The 22,697-nt window shown below is 69.5% G+C and overlaps 4 protein-coding genes across 12 annotated transcripts; all 4 read left to right on the top strand.

The window, feature by feature from the left end:
- The first annotated feature begins 234 nt into the window (after positions 1-234).
- Positions 235-8,779, top strand: MAN2A2 (mannosidase alpha class 2A member 2). 5 transcript variants are annotated; one of them, XM_083849853.1, is made up of 23 exons: positions 466-749; positions 914-1,168; positions 1,332-1,476; positions 1,570-1,741; positions 2,045-2,172; positions 2,265-2,438; positions 2,730-2,916; positions 3,004-3,181; positions 3,325-3,527; positions 3,884-4,066; positions 4,256-4,370; positions 4,550-4,617; positions 4,833-4,998; positions 5,264-5,500; positions 5,605-5,727; positions 5,827-5,941; positions 6,036-6,169; positions 6,257-6,398; positions 6,492-6,625; positions 6,969-7,046; positions 7,363-7,557; positions 7,663-7,773; positions 8,134-8,777. In XM_083849853.1, the coding sequence occupies exons 1-23, from the start codon at positions 618-620 to the stop codon at positions 8,284-8,286; spliced, it is 3,528 nt and encodes a 1,175-aa protein (XP_083705979.1). In that variant the 5' UTR covers positions 466-617; the 3' UTR covers positions 8,287-8,777. The 5 variants fall into 5 exon arrangements, with proteins under 5 accessions (XP_083705977.1, XP_083705979.1, XP_083705975.1 ...); XM_083849849.1 differs by lacking the exon at positions 6,969-7,046 and having other exon boundaries at positions 2,265-2,483; positions 8,134-8,779; XM_083849850.1 differs by lacking the exon at positions 6,969-7,046 and having other exon boundaries at positions 8,134-8,779.
- Positions 8,780-9,765: 986 nt separating this feature from the next.
- Positions 9,766-11,179, top strand: LOC310904766 (uncharacterized protein; the record flags this gene model as incomplete). Its single annotated transcript, XM_083849939.1, has 3 exons — positions 9,766-10,246; positions 10,598-10,811; positions 10,948-11,179. Exons 1-3 carry the CDS (start codon positions 9,898-9,900, stop codon positions 11,177-11,179), a joined length of 795 nt encoding a protein of 264 aa, XP_083706065.1. The 5' UTR covers positions 9,766-9,897.
- A 225-nt stretch (positions 11,180-11,404) lies between these two features.
- On the top strand, positions 11,405-19,094 carry UNC45A (unc-45 myosin chaperone A). Of its 2 annotated transcripts, none has more exons than XM_083850287.1 (20): positions 11,405-11,509; positions 12,365-12,523; positions 13,337-13,373; positions 13,475-13,650; positions 13,757-13,849; positions 14,111-14,278; positions 14,551-14,719; positions 14,948-15,118; positions 15,262-15,433; positions 15,681-15,981; positions 16,129-16,223; positions 16,297-16,438; positions 16,591-16,731; positions 16,947-17,074; positions 17,270-17,336; positions 17,434-17,547; positions 17,939-18,054; positions 18,194-18,311; positions 18,388-18,543; positions 18,675-19,094. In XM_083850287.1, the coding sequence occupies exons 1-20, from the start codon at positions 11,498-11,500 to the stop codon at positions 18,933-18,935; spliced, it is 2,796 nt and encodes a 931-aa protein (XP_083706413.1). In that variant the 5' UTR covers positions 11,405-11,497; the 3' UTR covers positions 18,936-19,094. The 2 variants fall into 2 exon arrangements, with proteins under 2 accessions (XP_083706413.1, XP_083706414.1); XM_083850288.1 differs by having other exon boundaries at positions 11,478-11,509; positions 12,410-12,523.
- RCCD1 (RCC1 domain containing 1) lies at positions 19,094-22,622 on the top strand. 4 transcript variants are annotated; one of them, XM_083850303.1, is made up of 7 exons: positions 19,094-19,382; positions 19,521-19,875; positions 21,313-21,434; positions 21,603-21,707; positions 21,789-21,932; positions 22,014-22,043; positions 22,184-22,622. In XM_083850303.1, the coding sequence occupies exons 1-7, from the start codon at positions 19,226-19,228 to the stop codon at positions 22,360-22,362; spliced, it is 1,092 nt and encodes a 363-aa protein (XP_083706429.1). In that variant the 5' UTR covers positions 19,094-19,225; the 3' UTR covers positions 22,363-22,622. The 4 variants fall into 4 exon arrangements, with proteins under 4 accessions (XP_083706429.1, XP_083706430.1, XP_083706431.1 ...); XM_083850304.1 differs by having other exon boundaries at positions 22,220-22,622; XM_083850305.1 differs by having other exon boundaries at positions 21,848-21,932; positions 22,184-22,361.
- Positions 22,623-22,697: the final 75 nt, after the last annotated feature.

Consider the following 22,697-nt stretch of genomic DNA (forward strand, 5'->3'; position numbering starts at 1 on the left):
GCGTCCCGGCGGGGCGGGGCGGGCCGGGGGCCGGGGCCGGGGCCGGGCCCGGGCGGGCGGGGCGGCGGGCGGGGCCTGGCCCATCCCGGCCGCGGCAGCCGGCGGGGCCCGGGCGGGCGATGTGAGCAGCGGGGCCGGGCCGCGGAGCCGCCCAGGGTAAGAGCGGGGGGGCCGCGCCGCGGGGGGGGCCGCGCCGGACAGCTCCGGGCCGGCCCCGCCGCCGGGAGCCCCGCCGGGAGCCTCCGCCCCCCCTCCGCCTCCCTCCGCCCCCGGGCCGCGCCGAGCCGAGCCCCCCCCGGCCGCCCGGCTCCGCGGCCTGCCCGTCCCCGCCTGCTCCGGCCCGCTCGGCGCCGCCTTCCCCATCGCAGCCCCCGGCCTGCTCCGGCCTGCCCCGGGCCTCCCCCGGCCCCCCCCGGCTCCCCGGGCGCCCCGTCCCCCCCCGCGGCCGCCCGGCGCGGGGCCGGGCCCGAGCAGCCCCGCGGGGCCGTGCCGCCGCCGCCGGCGCTGCCCCAGCCCGCGCTGTCGATACCCCGCATCGCGCCCGGCGGGGCGCCGAGGGCACCGGGGAGGCGGTGCCCGGTGTGCCCCCCGCAGGCCCGTCCCCGCGGCCCGCCGGGATGAAGCTGAAGAAGCAGGTGACGGTGTGTGGAGCTGCCATCTTCTGCGTGGCTGTCTTCTCCCTCTACCTGATGCTGGACCGGGTGCAGCACGACCCCGCGCGCCACCAGAGCGGGGGCAACTTCCCCAGGGTGAGCGGCAGCGGGCGCGGGGCGGCCGAGGGCCGGGCTGGCTCCGGTCTGGTGCTCGGGGCAGGGCTCGTTCCCCGCTGCTGCGAGCGCGCAAGCAGGGCCGGACCTGTGCGAGGAAGCCCCGAGCCAGGGCAGCGCGCTCACCGCAGTGCCCGTGTCCCCAGAGCCAGATCTCGGTGCTGCAGAACCGCATCGAGCAGCTGGAGCAGCTGCTGGAAGAGAACCACGAGATCATCAGCCACATCAAGGACTCGGTGCTGGAGCTGACGGCCCAGGCGGAGGGACAGCCGGCGCTGCCCCGCCACCCACCCAACGGCTCCTGGGCGCTGCCCCCTGAGAGTCGGCCGAGCTTCCTCTCCGTGTCCCCACAGGACTGCCAGTTTGCCCTGGGGGGCAAGGGCCAGAGCCCAGACCTGCAGGTGAAGGGCTGGGGTCTCGGTGCAGCAGTGAGCACAGGGGGCGAGGGGCCCAGCCCTGTGAAGGAGAGGGAATGCGCAGCAGGGCACCTGGGGTACTGCCTCTGCTCTGCTGGGGTCTCCCAGTCCGGTGCCTGCCCTCCTGAGCTCGCTCTCCCGCTGGCAGATGCTGGCCGTGTACTCCCTGCTGCCCTTTGACAACCAGGATGGCGGTGTGTGGAAGCAAGGCTTCGATATCACCTATGAGCCCAATGAGTGGGACGCTGAGCCCCTGCAGGTGTTTGTGGTGCCGCACTCCCACAATGACCCCGGTGAGCAGAGACAGCACGTGCTCCCCCAGCCCCTGCCCTGCCGGCTGGGGAGGGCTGGGCCCCGCTCAGTGACCCCCCCACCTGTGCTGGCAGGCTGGATCAAGACATTTGACAAGTACTACTATGACCAGACGCAGCACATCCTCAACAGCATGGTGCTGAAGATGCAGGAGGACCCCCGCCGGCGCTTCATCTGGTCTGAGATCTCCTTCTTTTCCAAGTGGTGGGACAACATCAGTGCCCAGAAGCGGGCTGCGGTGCGGAGGTAGGGCTGCCCCATCTGCCGGGCCCTGCCGCCCCGAGGAGGTGCTGGACATGAGCGAGGGGGGCGTGAGGGAAGGGCCCTTTGTCCCCCGGAATCGGCTCTGGCTGCACTGTGGTGTCCGTGGGCTCCACGGAGCTCCCCACAGGAGCGTGGGGAGAGTGTGGGCATCGCACCACAGCTGGTGATCACAGAGGCTGCTGCCGAGAGCCAGGTGGCTCCAGGAGAGGGGGAGGCCATGGATACGAGGCTGACCGCAGGGCTCTGCCCTGAGCTGACCACGTCTCTGGTGTGTGTTTCTTGCAGGCTGGTTGGGAACGGGCAGCTGGAGATGGTGACGGGTGGCTGGGTGATGCCCGACGAGGCCAATTCCCACTACTTCGCCATGATCGACCAGCTGATTGAGGGGCACCAGTGGCTGGAAAAGAATATCGGTGAGAGCTGCGTGGGCTGCAGGGTGGGCTGCAGGGGTGCTGGCTGGGGGACGCTGCTCACAGGAGGTGCTGACAGGTCTCTGTGCCCCCAGGCGTGACGCCGCGGTCGGGGTGGGCCGTTGACCCCTTTGGGTACAGCTCCACCATGCCCTACCTGCTGAAGCGCTCCAACCTGACGGGCATGCTCATCCAGCGTGTGCACTACGCCATCAAGAAGCACTTTGCTGCCACCCAGAACCTGGAGTTCATGTGGAGACAGACGTGGGGTGAGGGGCTGCTGGGAGGTGACCGCAGCAGCGGACCTGCCCGGGGTGGGTGGCAGCAGAGGAAAGCTGCTGACGACTTCCCTGCGTGGCCAGTGAGCTGAGTGCCGGGAGGCGTTGCCTCTGCCCTGCAGTGGGCAGCCCCAGGGGGACCCCCAAATGTGCCGGTGCCTGGTGCCCGGCGAACTTGTGTGCTGGGTCTGCTCTGCCCCCGCTCGGTGTGCCCTGTGCCCTCTGCTAGGGGCCAGGTGAGGGAGAGCCTCTGCTGATGCTCATCTGTCCTTGGTCCTGCAGACCCAGACTCCAGCACTGACATCTTCTGCCACATGATGCCCTTCTACAGCTATGACGTGCCCCATACCTGCGGGCCCGATCCCAAGATCTGCTGCCAGTTCGACTTCAAGCGCCTGCCAGGCGGCCGGATCAACTGCCCGTGGAAGGTGCCGCCCCGCGCCATCACCGAGGCCAACGTGGCAGAGCGGTGAGTGCTGCAAGGGCAGGGGCGAGCGGCTCTGAGCCCCGCAGCCCGGCCTCCGGCAGCCAGCCTCACGCCCTGGCCCCGTGGCAGAGCCCAGCTCCTGCTGGACCAGTACCGCAAGAAGTCCAAGCTGTACCGCAGCAAGGTGCTGCTGGTGCCCCTGGGAGACGATTTCCGCTACGACAAGCCACAGGAGTGGGACGCTCAGTTCCTCAACTACCAGCGCATCTTTGACTTCCTCAACTCCCAGCCCCACCTCCACGTGCAGGTAGGTGCAGGGAGCTTTGGGGCTGCCAAAAGGCCCCGTGTGGCCGGGGGAGCCAGCGGCGGGGAGCCTGGGCAGGGGTGCGCAGTGCGGGGAGGGGCGTGGGGCTCCCTGCAGCACTCAGAGCTGCGTGTGCTGTCCCGCAGGCGCAGTTCGGGACGCTGTCCGACTACTTCGATGCCCTCTACAAGAAGGTGGGCATAGTGCCGGGCATGAAGCCGCCTGGGTTCCCAGTGCTGAGTGGCGATTTCTTCTCCTACGCGGACCGGGAGGACCACTACTGGACAGGCTACTTCACCTCCCGGCCGTTCTACAAGAGCCTGGACCGCGTGCTGGAGGCCCACCTCCGGTGAGGGGAAGCAGGCTGGGGCCCTGGGGCAGGGGCGGTGCATGGGGCACGGGGCACAGGATGGTGCTGGCCGGGTGGTACCCCACAGCCCCAGCCCTCCCCCCGGCCTGTGCCCAGACACCGGTGCGCTGGGGATGGCCCAGGCATGGCTCAAGGGGTGATAAACCTTCACCAAGCCCGCGGCAGCCCGTGCACCACTCTGCCCTCCCCGAGGCTGTCTGCCCTGTGCTTGGGCCCTGCTGGCGCTAAGGCTGCCTGCGCCGGCTGCTCCTCTCCTCTCCTCTCCTCTCCTCTCCGTCCTGGCCCCGTGGGGCCCGGGGTGCTGGCGGGTCCTGGGTGACTCTGTCCCTGCGCAGGGGGGCAGAGATCCTGTACAGCCTGGCGCTCGCCCACGCCCGCCGTGCCGGCGCCGACAGCCGGTACCCGCTGTCCGACTACGCCCTGCTGAGCAACGCCCGCCGCAACCTGGGGCTCTTCCAGCACCACGACGCCATCACGGGCACCGCCAAGGAGGCCGTGGTGGTCGACTATGGAGTCCGGTGCGTGCGGGTGGCTGGGGCACAGCCGGGGGGGGCAGTGTCAGCTGGGGGCTGGTGGGTGCGGGGCTGGGCGTCCTGGCTGGGCCTAGGGGCCTACAGGCCCCAGCGGGGTGTGGGGGCGGTGTAGGGGGATGCTGGGAGGGGGCAGAGGGGACGGTCCTGGGTGTCTCACTCTGCCCGGTGCTCCAGGCTGCTCCACTCCCTCTCGAGCCTCAAACGCGTCATCACCAACGCTGCGCACTACCTGGTGCTGGGGGACAAGGACGCCTACCGCTACGACCCCGCCGCACCCTTCCTCAGCACGGTGAGCAGCTCCCTGCCCCGCGCCTCCCCGCGCCCCGGCCTCGTGCTGGGGGCACCGTGCCCTTCCCCGTGCGGCACAGCCCTGCCTGCCCACCCGCCGCTGGCTGGGGGCCTGGAGAAGCTGGGCCAGGCGGGCTGGGGGCGGTGGGGACGCCATGGCTGACCCTCTGCTTTCCCTAGGACGACACGCGCCTCAGCCAGGACTCGCTCCCAGAGAGAACAGTCATCAAGCTGAGCGCCTCGCCACGGTAGGGCTGCACGCTGGGCGGTGGGCTGCGTCCTCCTGTCCAGCAGCGGGGTCTCGTGGGGCAGCGGGAGGCGATGGGGGGACCACGTGCGGGGGTACCTGGGGCTCTGTGAAACAGCGTGTGTGTGTGCAGCTCCGGGGGGTGGTGTGGAGCGCAGGGCACGTGGGACGCCGTGGGGCTGGGGGTGGCCGTCCCGGTGCAACTCTGCCCTGCAGATTCCTGGTTGTGTTCAACCCACTGGAGCAGGAGCGCCTGAGCGTCGTGCCGGTGCTGGTGGACTCCCCGCATGTGCGCGTGCTGTCTGAGGAGGGGCAGCCCCTGCCTGCCCAGCTCACTGCGCAGTGGGGCTCTGCCACCAACGTGGTGCCTGATGTCTACCAGGTATGGGGCGCCCCGCCGCCCACTGCCGCCCCGTCCTCGCCCTGCACAGCCCGTGTGTGCCAACCTCCCACCCTCACACGCTGACACGCCACCAAACAAGTGTTTCTGCACCACAATGGGAGCTCCCACGGCACACAAGACCCCAGGCTCCCACGCACGTCTCCCTCCACAGAGACCCCAAAAGCGGGGCCTGTGTCCTGCTGGCAGCCGGCAGGTTGGCTGCCCCCCATGGAAGCCCTCGATCACATCTCCCTGCCGCCTGCAGGTCTCTGTCCTGGCCCGCCTGCCTGCGCTGGGGCTGCGTGTGCTGCAGCTGCAGAAGTCCTTCGACGGCCAAGCCGTGCTGAAGTCCTCTGTGCGCCTGTACCTGCACGGCCGGGACTTGCCCGTGCGCAAGCAGGAGACTGTACCTGTGCACGTCTTCCCGACCGCTCCTGACGACTTCTGCCTGGAGAACCAGCACCTGCGGGCCTGCTTCTCGGGGCGCTCAGGCCTGCTGCAGGCAAGCGCAGGGCCTGGGGGTGGCACGGCGGTGAAGGAGGGCAGGGCGCGCAGCGCTGCCTCGTGCAGGGTGCGCTCACTGTCCTGCCGGCCTGCGCCCTGCAGAGCCTCCGCCGAGCTGGGGAGGAGCGGGAGCAGAGGGTGAGCAGCGAGTTCCTTGTCTATGGCACCAGGACCTCCAAGGACAAAAGTGGAGCCTATCTCTTCCTGCCTGATGGCGAGGCCAAGGTATGGGGGCCTCCTCTGAGAGCCTGGCTGGCGGCTGTGCCAAGAGCCATGGGACAGTCCTGGAGGCAGCAGCCTCACTGCAGCCTCCTCCCCGCATAGCCTTACACGCCCAAAGAGCCCCCAGTTGTGCGAGTGACGGAGGGACCCTTCTTCTCAGAGGTTGCCAGCTACTACCAGCACGTCCAGACCGTGGTGCGGCTTTACAACGTGCCAGGTGGGACAAGTGGGGCTGTGCCCGGGAGGTCCCCAGCCTGGGGCCACTGGCCGATGCTCCCTGCGGGGCCCAGCCACTCACTGCTGGCCCACAGGGGTGGAGGGCCTGTCCCTGGACGTGTCTTGCCTGGTGGACATCCGTGACCACGTCAACAAGGAGCTGGCCTTGCGCTTCAGCACGGACATCGAGAGCGATGGCACCTTCTTCACAGACCTCAACGGCTTCCAGGTGTGCCAGCAGCCCGGGGAGGGATGGCAGCTGCCCGCAGGGGCAGTGCTTTGCCACCCCCAGCCCCTGACCCCCGTCCCTCGACAGATCCAGCCCCGCAGGTACCAGCAGAAGCTGCCGCTGCAGGCCAATTTCTACCCCATGCCCGCCATGGCCTACATCCAGGACGCGCAGAGCCGCCTGACGCTGCACACAGCCCAGGCCCTCGGGGTCTCCAGTCTCGGCAGCGGTGAGCCGGGGCCGTGGGGCTGTGCTGCCGGGGGGCCGTGGGGGGCAGCTGGCGGCTGCTAACGCCCGGGGCTCGGGGGCCCGCTCTCCGCAGGCCAGCTGGAGGTGATTCTGGACCGGCGCCTCATGCAGGATGACAACCGGGGCCTGGGCCAAGGGCTGAAGGACAACAAGCGGACCTGCAACCGCTTCCGCCTCCTGCTGGAGCGCCGCGCCACTGCCAACAAGGTGCATGGGCCGGGGACGCCGCAGGAGTTTGGGGGTCAGGAGCAGTGCTGCTCTGGTGCAGAGCCCAGCCCTGCCTCGGTACGGTGTGGGACGGTGGCATCTGCAGGCAGACACGAGTCCAGCTGGGTGCGGGGTGCCCTCCCCTGCCACCTTATGGCCCTCCCGGCCACCACGCTGGCACTGCAGAGGGATGGGGCCATGCCCAGAGTGTGGGGTGCGCGGGGAGGGCAGGACTGCGCAGCGGGGTCTGCCCTGCGCCTGGGGGCACGGAGCCCTTGTAATCACGGTGTTCTCGTCCCATCGCCTCGTTGCTCTCGATCCATGCACCATTTCACCCATTCAGAGCTCCAGCTTCTTTTCCAAACTGGCCTCCGTGTTTAAAGCTTTGGGCTTCCCTGGCGCCAGGACTGGCAGCCCAGAGGTAATGGCCGGCCCGGCCCTGCTGTCTCCCTGTCTCGTGCACTAGCTGCTAGCAACTAGCCTAGCCAGGTCCCTAGCGGGCTCGTAGCCTGCCTGTAGCCCAGCCGGAGCCGTGCAGGCTGTGCGGCGCGGCTGCTGTTTGGGTGCTGGGGAAGGAGGGGCCGTGCCTGGAGGCTCTGGGTGCCCGGTGCTGGCGGGTGCCTGACCTCTGGGTGCCGCCGGAGAGGCCAAAAGGAGCGGGAGGCCCCGCAGGCCCTGGCAGGCTCTGCCTGGCCCCGCAGCCGCCTCGCCTGCGCTGACTGCTTGCTCTTTGTCAGGTGCAGGACAGTCGCCCGGTCAGCTTCCCCTCCCTGCTGAGCCACATCACCTCCATGCACCTGAACGCCGAGGCCCTGGTCCTGCCTGTGGCCCAGGAGAAGCCAGCCCCGCCGGCCCTGCGCTCCTTTGCGCCCCTTGCTGCCACCGTCCCCTGTGACTTTCACATCCTCAACCTGCGGACGCTGCAGGCAGAGGTGAGCCGTGGCCCTGTGCTGCGTGGGCAGGTGGCACAGCCTGGTGACAGGGGGCTCGCAGTCACCGTCCCCAGCACCGTGCCTCACGGCCCCGCTGCCCAGCAGGACGACTCGCTACCCTCGGCCGAGGCAGCCCTGATCCTGCACCGCAAAGGCTTTGACTGCAGCCTGGAGGCCAGGAACCTGGGGTTTAACTGCACCACCAGCCAGGGCAAGGTAGGAGCTGCCGCCTGCACCCACGTAGGGTCAGAGCTGTGCTGTGGCACCCGGGCACATCTGGCACCAGGCCTGCCTCGAGCATCCCTGGGCTCCTGCCAAGCCAGGATTCGGGTGGGAGGGAGGGAGGGGCCCCCGAACCCCAGAACCAGTGGCTGTCCAAGGGTCCCACAACGAAGCAGGCAGTCCCGCTCTGCCCCTTTTGCAGGCAAAGCTGGGGGACGCTGGTTTTGCAGGAAGGGGGACTGGAGTCTGGCATGAGCCCTGCACCCCTCGATGAGGGAGGGGAAAGCCTGGGCTGGGTCAGTGCAGGAACCCAGGTGCCCGCGCCACCCGCCCTCCTCCCTGCTCTCTCCCTAGCTGGCGCTGGGCAGCCTGTTCCAGGGGCTGGAGCTGGGCTCCCTGCAGCCCACCTCGCTGACCCTGATGTACCCGCTGGGCACGGCCTCCAACAGCACCACCATCCGCCTGGACCCCATGGAAATCGCCACTTTCCGCGTCCGCCTGGGGTAGCGCCTCCCAGGGCGGGAGAGGAGCAGACTGGCTGTGCAGCCACCAAGCCCCGCGGCGCCAGCACAGCCCGGGAGAGACTGGGCCAGCAGGCCCGCGGCAGGCAGGCGGCACTGGGCAGGAGGTGCCGGACCTGCAAAGGCTGCTGCTTTCTTATTTATTAGTCCTGTGTTCTCAGATAGATTTCGGACAGTGAACTGCTGCGGCAGGGCTGTGTGGAGGCTGCTGAATGCTGCCTGGTGCAGAGGGCGCGGGCTGGGCGCTGCCCTGAGCGGAGCAGGGCTGGTGAGGCAGCGGGACAGGCTGCTGCTGTGTAAGCACGGCTGCCTGGGAGGTGCCCGCCGTGCAGCCCTGGGGCAGGGGCCCTGCTGGCGCCTGGGCTCTCACAGAGCGGCAGGGCAGCATGTGGGCTGCCAGCGGCCTGGCCGGGCAGGCGCTATGGACTGGAGACCGAGCTCGCCTGGAGCTTATAGGAAATATGAGGCTGTTTCCAGGAGCCCCGGCGTGTGTCTGCTTTGTGGTTCTCGCACTGGTGGTGCTGGGCAGCGGGAGGGGTGCTCTGCGGGGAGAGGCTCTGAGCTATGCCCTGCGCCCGGGCAGGCTGGGAGGGCTGCGGGTGGCCGGTGCTGTCCCTGCTCTGCACCGCAGGGCCCCTGTCCTGGCCCTGCTCCCCAGGGCTGAGCAGGGTGCGGGGCGCTGGGCGCTCATTCCCTGGTGGCACGGCCGGGTCAGCCACGTGCAAAGACAAGGCAGTGCCTGGCTCTGGTGGGAGCAAAGGCTCTGGGGTGCAGACCGAAGGTGGGCAGCTCCCTGTGCTGGCAGCAACGCGTGGGGTGAGCGTGGGGACGGCCTCTCCCAACGGTGCTACAATGCCTGCTGCTGCTGGGGGTCACCCAGACCACTCGTGCGAACGAGCTGGTGGCAATGCCAAAGCGCCTCGGGTCTGTGGTGGCTCAGAGGCTGTGGGAAGCCGCATTGCGTCCCGGTTACTGTGGATGCTGCACTCCCCTGGCCCCCCCAGGGCTAATTATTACTGCTGGGGCACTAGTGGGCTGGGCTGTGGCACCCCTGGGGAGGGCTGGGGAAGGAGGTGGTGCCGTCTGAGCTCCGTCTCGCTTACCTTGCACAGCCCAGGCTCAGCTGCATCCCCCAGGCTCAGCTGCATCCCCCAGGCTCAGCTGCATCCCCCAGGCTCAGCTGCACCCCCAGGCTCAGCTGCACCCCCAGGCTCAGCTGCACCCCCAGGCTCAGCTGCACGCAGCCACGGCATGGACAAGGGGCAGAGCAGCTGGAGGCAGCGTGCAGCATGCCGCAGGCACAGGGCACTACGCCCCTTGCACCACCGCTGCTCAGGGTCTGGCTCAGGGTCCCCGGCTGTGGGGCACTTGGGGCCGGGGACTGGCGGGAGCTGGCCAGGTCCTGCCCCTCTGCAGGGCACGTGTGTGCCCGCGGTGGCTCTGTCAGAGCCTGGCTCATGGCACAGCTGGCGGGGGGCCAGGCTGCTGCCCGCCAGGGCTGTCCTGCGGCCCGAGGGGCTGTGGCACAGCCTGCCCACTGCCCCGGAGCTGTGGCGCGCTCGCCCTGTGCCATTCTGGCCTGCAGCCCTCAGCCTCCATGCCAGGAGCCCGAGGAGGGCTGAGGTGCCTGGTCAGGGCTGACGGACCTGCTGCAAGGTGGGGATGGTGCCTCTGGTCCCGCCGCTTGGCCCTGGAGAAGCTCATTAGCGATGCTCCCGCCTCCCGCCCGCGGTCCCTGCGGAGCGGGGCAGTAAGTGCAGGAGGCTCTAATGGCTCCAAGAGGCTCCTGATGGGCCGCAATGGAGGCGGGAGCAGGAGGGGCTGTGGTTTCTGCCTCAGACAGCGCCGGAGCTGCCTCTGCCCAGGGATGGCAGGGAAGATGCCGGGTGGGCTCCTGCTCCAGCTGCTCCTCGCCGCTGCTCTGTACCCCGGCATCCTCGGGACAGGTACGGCCCCTTTGCCCCTGCTCCCTGAGGTAGGGGCAGGCACTGCCCCTCCTCCCCTCTCTGCTGGGGCCGCGTCCCCTGAGCTGCTCCCCGCCATCCCCAGCTGGAGGCTGTGTGGTCAGGGCTGGGGAGGCGGTGGTCCGTGCTGGGGCCAGGGGCCAGGCGTGGTCCCAGGAGCTGGTCCCGCTGCAGCACACCTGTGGGGTGAGAGGCGCTGCCCCCGTGGGGCAGGGGGGAAACAGGGAGACCAGAGCTGGGCTGCCAGGCTGGGGCTTTGCCCTCCCCTCCTGCTTTTGCCCTTCCCGGGAGCGTGCTGGTGCCGCAGCCCCGTGCCCACTGGCTCTGCCCCAGCCTCGGTGCAGAACCTGCACCTCTGCGAGGGCTACGCGGGCCCCGACGGCCGCTACCACCCCGGCTTCTACTGCCCGCGCCTGACGGACCCGGCCGCGCACCGGTACTGCTGCCGGCCCGGCCCCCACGCCCTCAAGTCCTGCTGCTCCCAGGGGGCCGTGGAGGCCCTCACCGGGGTGAACCTCTCCAGCCTCCCCGTGCCTGGCCTCCTCCGGTGAGCGGGGCCGGGAGGGGCGGCGAGGGGCTGCGGCGCTGGCAGCACGGCCCCGGGGCTGGCAGCACTGGGGGGTGCCCGGTGCTGAGGCGCCCCCGGTGCCCCTCCCTGGTGCTGAGGCGCCCCTGCCCCGCAGGAACCCGCTGGCCCTGCCCTTCGTGGGGCTCTACGGGCTCCTCGTCCTCGTCCTCATGGCCCTCGACCTCGTCCACTTCTACCGCACCAAGCGCTGCAGCCTCGGCCGCCTCCTGCCCTGCGGCCGCTGCCCGCCCCGGGGCTCCCCGGCCCCCGGGGGGCTCCCGCCGCCCCCCCGCGGCACCCCCGGCCCCGCAGCCCCGGCTCCCCGCGCTCCCGGGGGGGCGGCGTAGGGGTCCCGGTGGCTGCTGCCGATGGGGGGACGGGGGTGAGGACGGGGGGGCAGCACTAGGGGGCGGGGGGCAGCGGGGGGGCAGCGGGGTCACGCGGGGGGGGGCACGGGGACAGTACGGGGGGCACCGGGGGTCGCGCGGGGTCACCGGGGGCGGCGGGGGGGCCCCGCCCTGCGCTGACACCGCCGGGCCGCGGGGGGGCGCCGGAGGCTGCGCCCGGCCCGGCCCCGGCAGCGCCCTCCCGTCACGTGACGCGGGCGGCGGCGTCCGGGTTCCCCGGGCGATCGGCGGTGACGTCAGAGCCCGGCCGGAGCGGCCATGGAGGAGGCGGTGAGGGGCGGGCGGCACCGGGACGGGACCGGGACCGGACTGGATTCAGGGCGGGACGGGACGGGACGGGACGGGACGGGACGGGACGGGACGAGGCTCGGGGGATGGGACGGGACTGGACCGGACTGGATTCGGGGCGGCTCCGGACGGGACGGGATCGGGACCGGGGCTCGGGAACGGGCCGGGACAGGGACGGGGACGGGGCTCGGGAATGGGACGGGACGGGACGGGACGGGGCTTGTGGCGGGGGACAAGACGGGACCGGACTGGATTCGGGGCGGCACCGGACGGGACGGGACTGGGGACGGGACGGGACCGGACTGGATTCGGGACGGGAAGGGACCGGGACCGGGGCTCGGGAACGGGCCGGGACAGGGGAGGGGCGGGACGGGACGGGACCGGGACCGGACTGGATTCGGGGCAGGACGGGACGGGACGGGACCGGACTGGATTCGGGGCGGGAAGGGACCGGGACCGGGGCTCGGGAACGGGCCGGGACAGGGCTGGGGAGGGGCGGGACGGGACGGGACCGGGGCTCGGGAATGGGACGGGGCAGGACGGGGCTCGTGGCGGGGGACAAGACGGGACCGGACTGGATTCGGGACGGGACCGGGGACGGGGCTCGGGAACGGGACGGGCGGGACGGGACCGGACTGGATTCGGGGCCGGGCCGGGCCGGGCCGGGCCGAGCCCGGGGCTCGGGAACAGGACGGGACCGGGCGGCGCCGCGCGGGGCTCGGGAACGGGCCGGGGCTCGCGGCGGGGGCCGGGGCCCGGTGCCGGTGCCGGTCCCGTCCCCGCGGGGCTGCCCGGCCCCGTGCCGCCCCGCCGTGGTGCCAGCCGGTGCCGTCGCAGGCGTCGGCGGGGCAGCTGCGGGAGCGGGGCAACGCGCTGTTCCAGGCCGGGCAGCACGCCGCCGCCCTGGCCGCCTACACGCGGGCGCTGAGCCTCAGCTGCGCCGAGCCCGAGCGCGCCGTGCTGCACCGCAACCGCGCCGCCTGCTACCTCAAGCTGGTGCGTGGGCGGCGGGGCGGGCGGGGCGGGCGGGGCGGGGCCGGGAGGGGCGGGGCGGGGCCGGGCGGGGCCGGGGCGGGGCGGGGCCGGGCGGGGCGGGGCCGGGTGGGACGGGCGGGGCGGGGCGGGGCCGGGCGGGGCGGGGCGGGGCCGGGCGGGGCGGGGCGGGGCGGGGCGGGGCCGGGCAGGGCGGGCGGGGCGGGGCCGGGAGGGGCGGGGCGGTGCCGGGCGGGGCGGGGCGGGTCGGGACCGGGCCGGGCCGGGCCGTCCTGTGCTGCCGGCGGGGCCGGGCAGGGCCGGGCTCCCCGAGCTGCCGGCTGGGTGCCCGCACAGCGACGCCAGCCCCCGGGCCGGGCGCTGATCCCTCCGCTCGCCCTTTCCCCTGCCCCCAGCCCCTGGCTGTCGCTGCCCCACCTCCCCAGCGGGCCGCTGTCCCCAGCCGGGGTGCGCAGACGCCCCGGGTCTGCCCCCCAGACGGTCGCAGCGTCTTTGATTTCCTGTCAGGAACCGTGTCTGGAGCAGGGGGGGAGCACAGAGAGCCTCAGGGGCTCGGAGGGGCAGGGAGCACCGCCACAGCAGGCACTCGGAAAGCATCAGGCCTTAGGGCTCCTTGGGGACCCCACGAGGGCTGTGCTCTGGGAAGGGCAGGGCACCCGACTTCTGCTCCCCAGCTCTCAGTGACAGTGTTTCCCCCCCCCCAAAACCCCCAGCTGTTTCCCTGCTCTTCTCTCAGTGGGGGGTGCAGCAGGCGAGGTGAATGCAGCCTGCACAGGCGGTGTGCCAGGCGCCTCCTCACCCGCTCTCTCCCTGCAGGAGGACTATGCCAAGGCGGAGGCTGATGCATCTAAAGGTACTGCCGGGTGTCGCCAGCAGGGACCGGCCTCTGTGCTGCCTGCCAAGGCAGACTGGAGCGGTCAGGGGCTTTGCGATAGCTCCCTCGCTCTTCTGCAGCCATTGAAGCCGACGGCCGGGACATGAAGGCGCTGTTCCGCCGAAGCCAGGCGCTGCAGAAGCTGGGCCGCTTGGACCAGGCTATCAGCGACCTGCAGAGGTGCGTGAGCCTGGAGCCCAAGAACAAGGCCTTCCAGGAGGCCTTGCGCGCCCTGGGGAGCAGCATGCACGAGAAGGTGAGGGGGAAGATGCTGCGTGGGGCGGCTGCCACTGTGCATCCCTGCGGGTGCGATGGGTGAAGGGGGCGGCAACGGCTGAGCTGCTCTTTCTGGCCTGTCTCAGATGAAGACCATGTCCTGCACGGACTCAAAGGTGGAGCAGATGTTCCAGATCTTGCTGGATCCTGAAGAAAAAGATGCAGACAAGAAGCAAAAGGTCTGAACTCCAGGGAACAGGGGGCAACATGACTTGGGTGGAGGGCAAGGAGTGGAGGTATCGTATGCCTAGGTCGGCACTGCTGGCTGCACTGTGCTGTCCCGGGAGCCCAGGCTTCCTGCCAGCAGAACACGCTCCAAGGAGACTGGGAGTGGGGGCGGGAGCTTGTGGCTGCCCCGTGGGCTCCCACATGAGGTTCCCTGTGTGCAGGGGAGCCTGTTCTGGAGGGCAGGTGACCCAAACGCGCCTCTCTTTTCCCAGGCGGCGCAGAACCTGATTGTGCTGGCGCGAGAGGAGGCCGGAGCAGAGAAAATCTTCCAAAGCGATGGCGTGCGGCTGCTGACGCGGCTGCTTGACACGGCCAAGGCTGACTTGATGCTGGCCGCCCTGCGCACCCTGGTGGGGCTGTGCTCCGGGCACCGCTCCCGGGTAGGTGCCACTGGAGCTCAGCCCTCCTGTGTGTGGGGACCATGGGGACGTCCGTGCTGGGGAGGCTCCGAAGTACGTCGGGCTGGGGAGCTCTGATGGCCTTTGCCTGTGTTGTGCTGTAGCCCTTCTGCTGAACGGTGGAGCTCTAAGCTGTCAGCTGCCAGGCCTGAGTTGTGAGAGCCTTGTGGAGGGGAACCGTTCTCATAAGATGCTGGGGAGCGCCAGGTTTTTCCCCCAAAGTCCCCAGCAGGTGCCTGTGCTTGTACCTACAGACCATGGCCATCCTGGCGGAGCTGGGGGCCCCGCGTCTCTCAGCAGTGCTGGGTGTGGAGCACGAGCAGGTTTCCCTGGCTGCCTGCAACCTTCTGCACGTCATGTTCGATTCCCTGAAGGAGGGACTGCAGAAGGACTTCCGTGGCAAGGAGGATGCGGTGGTGCTGGGTGAGTGGCTGCTGCCCCAGCTGGCTGGCGTGGCGTGGGGAGGCGCTGAGCTGCAGTGGGTTCTGCTGCTGCCTGCCCTGCCACAGCTCCCTGCCTCTGGGCCTGGATTAACACGGGCTTGAGCTGGGGGTCAGGATCCCCCGATCCCAGCAGCTCCTGCTGGCCTTACCGTGACGGGGTGAGGCCTGTGTGCAGGGCACTGACCGCTGGCCCTGTCTCTCTTGGAAGATTCCTCCAAGGACCTGAAACTGCTGATCAAGGACCTCCTGGAGCTGCTACCTCTGGAAGGGGCCTCTGCGCACGGCCGTGACAACGCCCTCAACCTGCTCATCAAGGTGGTGCCCAGGAAGTCACCGAAGGAGACCAACAACAGCATGAGCCTCTGGGTGATCGACCAGGGTGAGTGAAACAGCTTGCAGCACCCAGCTGGGCCGTCACACCCCTCTGCCCTGGGGCAGCGCGTGCTTTGGCTCTGCAGGAGCGAGGTGCCTGCGCATCCCAATTTGCTCCTCGCTGGGTGCCTGAGCTCTGTGTCCTCCTAGGCCTGAAGAAGATTCTGGAGGTAGGCAGCACAGTGTGCGGAGCCCCGGGCAGTCTGCCCGTGACAGAGAACACCCGGATGAGCGCCTCAGTCCTACTGAGCAAGCTTTACGAGGACCTGAAGTGCGATGCTGAGAGGGAGAACTTCCACCACTTGTGCGAGGACTACGTGAGGTGAGCCCGGGCTTCCCTGGGGCAGAGGAGGGCTCTGTCTTGTGCAGCCAGGAGCATTCTGCTGCTGTCCCTGCCCCCGCTGGAAGTGGCGGCACCCCTGTTCCCAGACTTCTTGCTTTTAGTGGTAAAAGCAGAGTGCAGACCACCAGAGACCTGCCATGCCGGTGCTCCGGCAGGGCAGCACTGCGTGAGGCTGGAGGTGTTGGGTGGGATCAGCCTTATCCCTCCTGGCGTTCTTCCCCTGCAGGAGCTGGTTTGAGGGGCGCGAGCTGGCCGGGAAGCTGCGGGCCATACAGACGGTGTCGTGCCTGCTGCAGGGCCCCTCAGACGCCGGGAACAGGGTGCTGGAGCTGGAGGGGATCATGGACAGCGTGCTGTCCCTCTGCGCCTCCGTCTGCGAGGCCCACCAGCTGGTAGCAGTGGAGGCGCTGATCCACGCTGCTGACAAGGCCAAGCGCGCGTCCTTCATCACTGCCAACGGCGTCAGCCTGCTCAAGGAGATCTACAAGCACAGCGAGAGGGACAGCATCCGCATCCGGGCGCTGGTGGTGAGCGCGGCAGGGCGGGAGGAGCAGCAGTGCCAAGCTGCTGGATGGGGCTGGGGGGGCCGTGGTGGCCCGTGGGTCTTGTCCCTGGTGGGGGGCTGCCACGGGGGCATCGCGGCCTCTCTGGCCCTGACGCTCTGCTCCTCACAGGGGCTCTGCAAGCTGGGATCTGCTGGAGGCACTGACTTCAGCATGAAGCAGTTTGCTGAGGGCTCCACGATGAAATTAGCCAAGCAGTGCCGCAAGTGAGTGTTGAGGACTGCGGGGTGCGTTGGGGGTGGGAGCCCTGCAGGGTGGGCTCACGGGGCCATCTCGCAGGTGGCTGTGCAATGAGGCGATCGACGCGGGCACGCGGCGCTGGGCTGTGGAGGGCCTGGCCTACCTCACTTTTGATGCGGACGTCAAGGAGGAGTTCGTGGAGGACAAGGCAGCAATGCAGGCCATGTTCCAGCTGGCCAAGGTGAGCGCCGTGGGGGGAATGTGCCCAAGTGCCCCCCCGATGGAGAGGGTTGTGGGGCTGGGGTGTGCACAGGGGCCTGGTGGTGCTGAGTGGGCTCAAGCCCTGCTCTGTCCTGCGTCACGGGTGCGACCAGTGTCCCGTTGCCCCTGCAGTCAGAGGACAGGAGCGTGCTCTATGCAGTTGCCTCCACGCTAGTGAACTGCACCAACAGCTACGACCACGAGGAGCCAGACCCCCAGATGCTGGAGCTGGCCAAGTACGCCAAGCAGCACATTCCAGAGCAGCACCCCAAGGTGAGGGGGGGGAATCATCTCAGGAGCTGTGGGGAGCCTTGGCCCCGCAGGACAGCAGGTGGGTGGGACAGGGCCTGGCCTCCTGAGCAGGGACAGGGCCTCCGGAGATACCATTTTGGTGCCTGTGGGGTGATGGCAGCAGGGCCGGGCATCAGGAGGTGGTGGCAGGTTGGGTGCCAGCTCTGAAATGAGCGGTGCCCCTGCCCCTGGGACAGGACAAGCCGGACTTCGTGAAGCGGCGGGTGCGGAAACTGCTGACGGCTGGCGTGGTGTCAGCCCTGGCCTGCATGGTGAAGAGCGAGAACCCGGCACTGACCAACTCCTGCCGGGAGCTGATCTCCAGGTACAGGGAGCAGGGGCAGGGGCTGGGAGCTGCCTCCTGAGGCTGCTGGCGCCCTCCTGCAAACTTAGTGCCTGTGGGGAACCCAGGCTTCTAGGAGCAGAAGGGGCACAGCCTGGGCCCGCTGCTGGTATCCGGGTGGCACTGGCACCCACCACAGCAGGTTCCAGACTCCGTCTGCTCCTGCCCTGTCTGCAGGGTGTTCCTGGCCCTCGTGGCGGAGGCAGAGGACCGAGGCGGTGTGGTTGCGCAGGGAGGAGGGAAGGTGAGGTGGTGGGTGCTATGGTGCCCCCGGCCCGTTCCCTGGGGAGGGCTGGGGCTGTGACCAGCTGTAGGACAGGCTGATGCATCTCCATCCGCAGGCTCTCATCCCGCTGTCCCTGGAGGGCACGGAGGTGGGACAGACCAAGGCGGCTCAGGCCCTGGCGAAGATCACCATCACCTCTAACCCAGAGATGGCGTTTCCTGGGGAGCGGGTCAGTGTCACCACCGAGGGGCAGACCTGCCATGCTGCGCAGGGCGTGGAGGGGACAGCCGGGGGGGGTTGCAGGGGAGCAGCACAAGGACGGCTGTGGGGCAGGGGCTGCCATGGTTGCTGTGAGCCGCACCTGCAGCAGAGCAGGCTTTGGCTCCTCTTTTCCCGCTGAGACAGGGCTTGGCAGCCCAGGAGGTGGAGGTCAGAGGGGTGGCAATCTGAGTTTGCCCTTCCTCGGGAAGGAGGCAAAAGACCCTGGTGGTTTCCCAGCGGCCTGATTGTCTAGGCCTGGCCGTAAGGAGCACTTCTGCCTTTCTGCTAGGTCTGGCCATACTCCATGCAGGGGCAGAGTCCCTGCCCCTGGTTCGAGCCCTGCACTGCTCTTTCCACAGATCTACGAGGTGGTGCGGCCCCTGGTCAGCCTTCTGCACCTCCAGCGCACAGGCCTGGAGAACTTTGAGGGGCTGATGGCGTTAACCAACCTGGCTGGCATCAGCGAGAGGCTGCGGTAGGGCAGTGGGGCCACGGCTGAGCTGTTCCAGGCGGGGGGAGAGGGTGACCCAGGCCTGGATGGGTGCTGCCCTGGCCAGAAGTGGTGTGGGGGTGGCACCTCTGGGCAAGGAGTGCTCAGCCCTGCCCTGCTGCAGGCAGAAGATCCTGAAGGAGAAGGCTGTGCCCATGATCGAGGGCTACATGTTTGAGGAGCACGAGCTGATCCGACTGGCTGCCACAGAGTGCATGTGCAACATGGCCATGAGCAAGGAGGTGAGGGCCGTGCCGCACCGAGCCGGCGGCTGTTTGCCCTGGGCTGCTGGCCACCTCCTTCCCTGCTGGCCTGCAGGTGCAGGAGCTGTTCCTGGCCGAGGGCAGCGACCGGCTGAAGCTGATGGTCCTGTACAGCGGGGAGGAGGATGAGAAGCTGCGGCGGGCGGCCTCGGGGACCCTGGCCATGCTGACCGCGCTGCATCCCCCCATCTGCAAGAGGATCCCGCAGGTGGTGAGTGCCCAGGGCGGGGGCAGCCCCGCGTGCCCCCCACCCCGCGCGCTGGGGGCCCGCTGCCGTACGGCACCCGGGGACGCGGCGCTGCGGCTGCCGGCGGTGCTGAGCGCGCCCCGCTCTGCCCGCAGACGGTGCACTGGCTGGAGATCCTGCAGGCCCTGCTGCTCAGCCCCAGCGCGGAGCTGCAGCACCGCGGGGCCGTGGTGGTGATGAACATGATGGCGGCCGAGCGCGGCGTGGCGGAGCAGCTCATCGCCAGCGAGATGCTGGAGATCCTCTCGGTGCTGGCCAAGGAGCCGGACAAGCCGCGCGTGGCGCAGGCGGCGCAGGAGGCCCTGGCGCAGGCCGTGGCTTACGGCCTCATCAAGCCCGGCCCCGGCCAGGAGTGAGGCCGGGCCCGGGGCCTGCCCTGCACACGCTGCTCCGGGCTTGTGCTCACCGCGCTGCCCCGTCCCGACCGGGGGCCGCCCGCGGGCTGCCGCCGCGCCCCGGGGTGGGGGTGGGGGGGACGGGACGGGGCCCACCGCCGCCTCCGCCACTGCCACTGCCTTAATGGGGGGGCGGCACCGCGGGCGCCCGGCGCCACCGCACTAAAGCTGCTCCTGACCGACGGCCCCGCCTCCGCGTCTCCCTGCGCCCGCCCGACGGGGCGGACCCGGTGCCGCCCCCCCGCCGCGCCATGGCGGCCCCGCGCCGCGCCTGGCTCGTGTTCGGCTTCAGCGCCGAGGAGGCGGCGGGGGAGCCGTCGCCGGGGCCGGGGCCGCGCCGCCTGGAGTCGGGCCCCGAGGGGATCCGCCGCGTGTGGCCCGCCTGGAGCTACGCCGTGCTGGAGACCGGTGAGCGGCCCCCCGGGGCGCCCGGCCCGGGCGTGCTGCCGGGCGCTCGGCTCCCCGCGGCCCCCCCGAGCCCCCGGCCGCCCGGGCCCCCCCTCCCGCCCCGCAGCCCCGCCGGGCGCTGAGCCGCTGCTCCCGCAGGCGCGGGGCTGGAGGTGCGCGGCGCGGGGCCGCGGCGGCGGCTGCCGGCGGGGTGCGCGGAGGCGCTGCCGTCCGAGACGCACGTGCTGCTGCGGCGGGGGGCGGCGGCCGAGGCCTGGCCCCGGGCGGCGGCGCTGCGGGGGGAGCTGCGGGGAGCCCCCGCCTGGCGCCGGGCCCTGCCGCCGGGCCCCGGCCGCCCCCCGCTGCCGCTGCTGCCCGGCGGCTTCGCGGCGCCCCGGCCGCCCTTCTTCACCGAGCTGCCCGCGGCGCCGCCGCTCCGGGCCCTGGCCCTGGGCCACGAGCACGTCCTGGCGCTCGGGGCCGCCGGCGAGGTCTACGGCTGGGGCGGCGGCAGGTGAGCGGCGGGGGGGCGGCACCGGGCTCGGCGGGGTGCGGGGGGGGCGCCGGCGGCCGGGATGCAGGTGAGAGGATGCCGGGGTGGGGGCGGGGGGGTGCCCCCAGCTGCTAGCACGCAGGGTTGAGGCAGAGCCGGTTCAGGGCTCTGGCGGTGCCCCAGCACGCTAAAACGGGAAAGCACTGCGTGGTCAGCGAGCCGAGCGGCCAGCACGCGCACCCGTCAGCGCTTCAAGGCCTGTTCTTCATGCTGCTGCACATAAATACTGTGCTACAATTAACTCCCGAGTCTTGGTTCTTGATTACTTGCTTCTGACACTGAGCGACAGCCCCGCGAGCTGCCCCCTGCCCTCCTGTGCTGCTCGGGGTCGGGGCAGAGGCTGCCCCGTTACCTTCCCTTGCTGCCCCGTGTCGGGGCTGGCAGTGGGGAAGCGCCTGGGGGTGCGGCTGGGACAGAGGCACTCGGGTGCCGGCCTGGCCCTCTCTGCTCGGCGTTCCCACACCGTGCCTTCAGGCCTCGGGTGCAGTGGGGGCCAGCGGGTCCTCCTCAATACTTTTCCTGTTGTACTGGTTTTGCTACTTGTACCCAAATTTGGCGTGTCCCATACTATTACCTGGGCAGTCTCAGCCTGGTGTGTTGTTGCTGATGCTGTAACATCAGCCTGGTGCCACCAGCCTTACAGGACTCCCCCTGAAAGTCCCTGCGGGCACTGGTCTCCCCCTGATGGTGCGGGGTTTACCACAGGCAGCGCCTGGGTCTGTCCCCGAGCTGAGTCCGACCACAAGGGTGGCCCCGGGGTCACGCTGCCAGCCCTGTGCTTGGTAAATGCGTCTGGGTACGGCTGTGCGCCCCCAGCCCTGAGCAGACGTCACCAGCACAGCTGCGGGGTCTGAGTGTTGGTTGGTGATCTGCCCTGACCATGTTAATTGCCAATTACCAAGAGTTACAGGGTTGAAGGGATAAGTTAGTGATCTCCTTGCTGCGTATGTGAAACAAAGCCAACAAAGATTATTTTTAATAGCAGAGCTGTGCAAACTGGAGTGTCTTCCTCCCTCGGTATTGCTGATCTGCTCGGGTGCACTTTGTTTCCCGTCCTCAGGTCGTTGGTATTTGGGGGCTGTTGTCATGGACAGCAGGTTGTCATAGCAAACATAGAATTAAATCAGCTGTTGTTACATTTACGGATATTACCATCGTTCTTTCCTTCTTTACCTTTAAAGGAAAAGTTTATACACCTCTCTTACTGTCGTGTATTTTAGGATTAACTTTTTTGTAGAAACTGAGTGCCATGGTTAAGCTTTGGTTACCAGAAAAGTATGAGAAGCCTCTCGTGCTTCTTTGTGCCTATTCCTTCAGCGTTACAGCTATGCAGATTAATGCCAGAGTTGTTAAGTCAGTGGGCCTTCTGTCCCTCTGCCCATGTGCATCTCCCCACAGGCACGGGCAGCTCGGCCACGGGGGCCTGGAGTCGGAGCAGCAGCCGCGGCTGGTGGAGGCCCTGGCCGGCGTGCCCATGCGGGCGGTGGCGGCGGGCGGGTGGCACTCGGCCAGTGTCAGCGGTGAGGGGCCGGGGGGCAGGGGGTGGCGGTGCCGGCACCGCAGGGCCGGCTGCCCCGTGTCATCCCGGGCAAGGCCGGTGCTGGTGCCCTCGAGCACTCGGCCGCTGCCGCAGGGGGACGGGGTCCGAGCTGTGCCCTGACCGGGGCCGCCCCGTGCGTCCTCTGCAGAGGGGGGGGACCTCTACATGTGGGGCTGGAACGAGTCTGGCCAGCTGGCGCTGCCCTCCAAAGCGGTGGCGGAAGAGCAGGTGCAGGACGAGGACGCAGGCGCAGGTGAGGATGCTGCTGGGCTGCAGCGATGCCGTGCCCGGCCCGTGGGATGGCGCGGCCAGGGCTAAGCGCCGCTGTTCTCAGGGGCTGCGGAGCTGCCGCCCCCCCGGGAGCAGCCGGGCGCCGCGTTCATTTCCATCCAGGCGTTCCCGGCCCTGCTGGACCTGCCCCAGGACGTGGAGGTTGGTGCCGTCAGCTGCGGGTCCCGGCACACGGCTGCAGTCACACGTGAGTGCCCGGCGGGCGGTGGGGGGCCGGCAGCCCCTGTGCTGGGGGCGATGCCGGCTGATGGGCACTGTCCTGTTGCAGGAGACGGGGAGCTCTACACCTGGGGCTGGGGTAAGCGAGGCTTTTGCTCCGTGCTGGCACGGCCCGTCCTGGTGGTTGCTTTGCTGCTTTGTTTGCTGGCTGTTAATGCTTTATTTGGAGTGCTCCCCCTTTCATGCCTGCCTACGGGATGAAATCCTTCCTGCGGGCAGGGCCGGAGCCTCGTCACGCAGCTGCTGTGTCTGCAGGTAAATACGGGCAGCTGGGCCATGGGGACAGCACCAGCTCCGACCGGCCCCGGCGCGTGGAGCACCTGGTGGCAGAGGGGCTGCAGGCCCAGGAGGTGGTGTGCGGGCCCTGGAACACCTACGTGTGCGTCCTGGAGCAGTGAGGGGCCCAAGGCCGTCCCACAACCCTCGCTGGGGGCATGGAGCAAAGGGAGACACAGGAAAGCTCCGCTCCTGCCCCCCCGAGCAGCCCTCAGCAGTCAAGGCAGAGTCTGGGCAGACACCGTGGGTGGGTTCCCCCCAGCGGGACCCCAGCTCAGGCAGAGGAGCTGTGCTGCTGCCTCAGGCAGCCAGGGCTGGGGTTGCGCTAGTGATAAAGACAGGGCAAGAGTACATGGATTTATTAAATCTCCTCTTTTTGTAACAGGTGTGGTAGTGCTTCATGTTGCACACAGATACAGGTTCCCAGCTGCTCCAGCCCCTAGGGGCACAGGCGAGG

Source organism: Anser anser (assembly GCF_964211835.1).
Source record: "Anser anser genome assembly, chromosome: 10".
In the NCBI taxonomy this organism is placed as follows: domain Eukaryota; kingdom Metazoa; phylum Chordata; class Aves; order Anseriformes; family Anatidae; genus Anser; species Anser anser.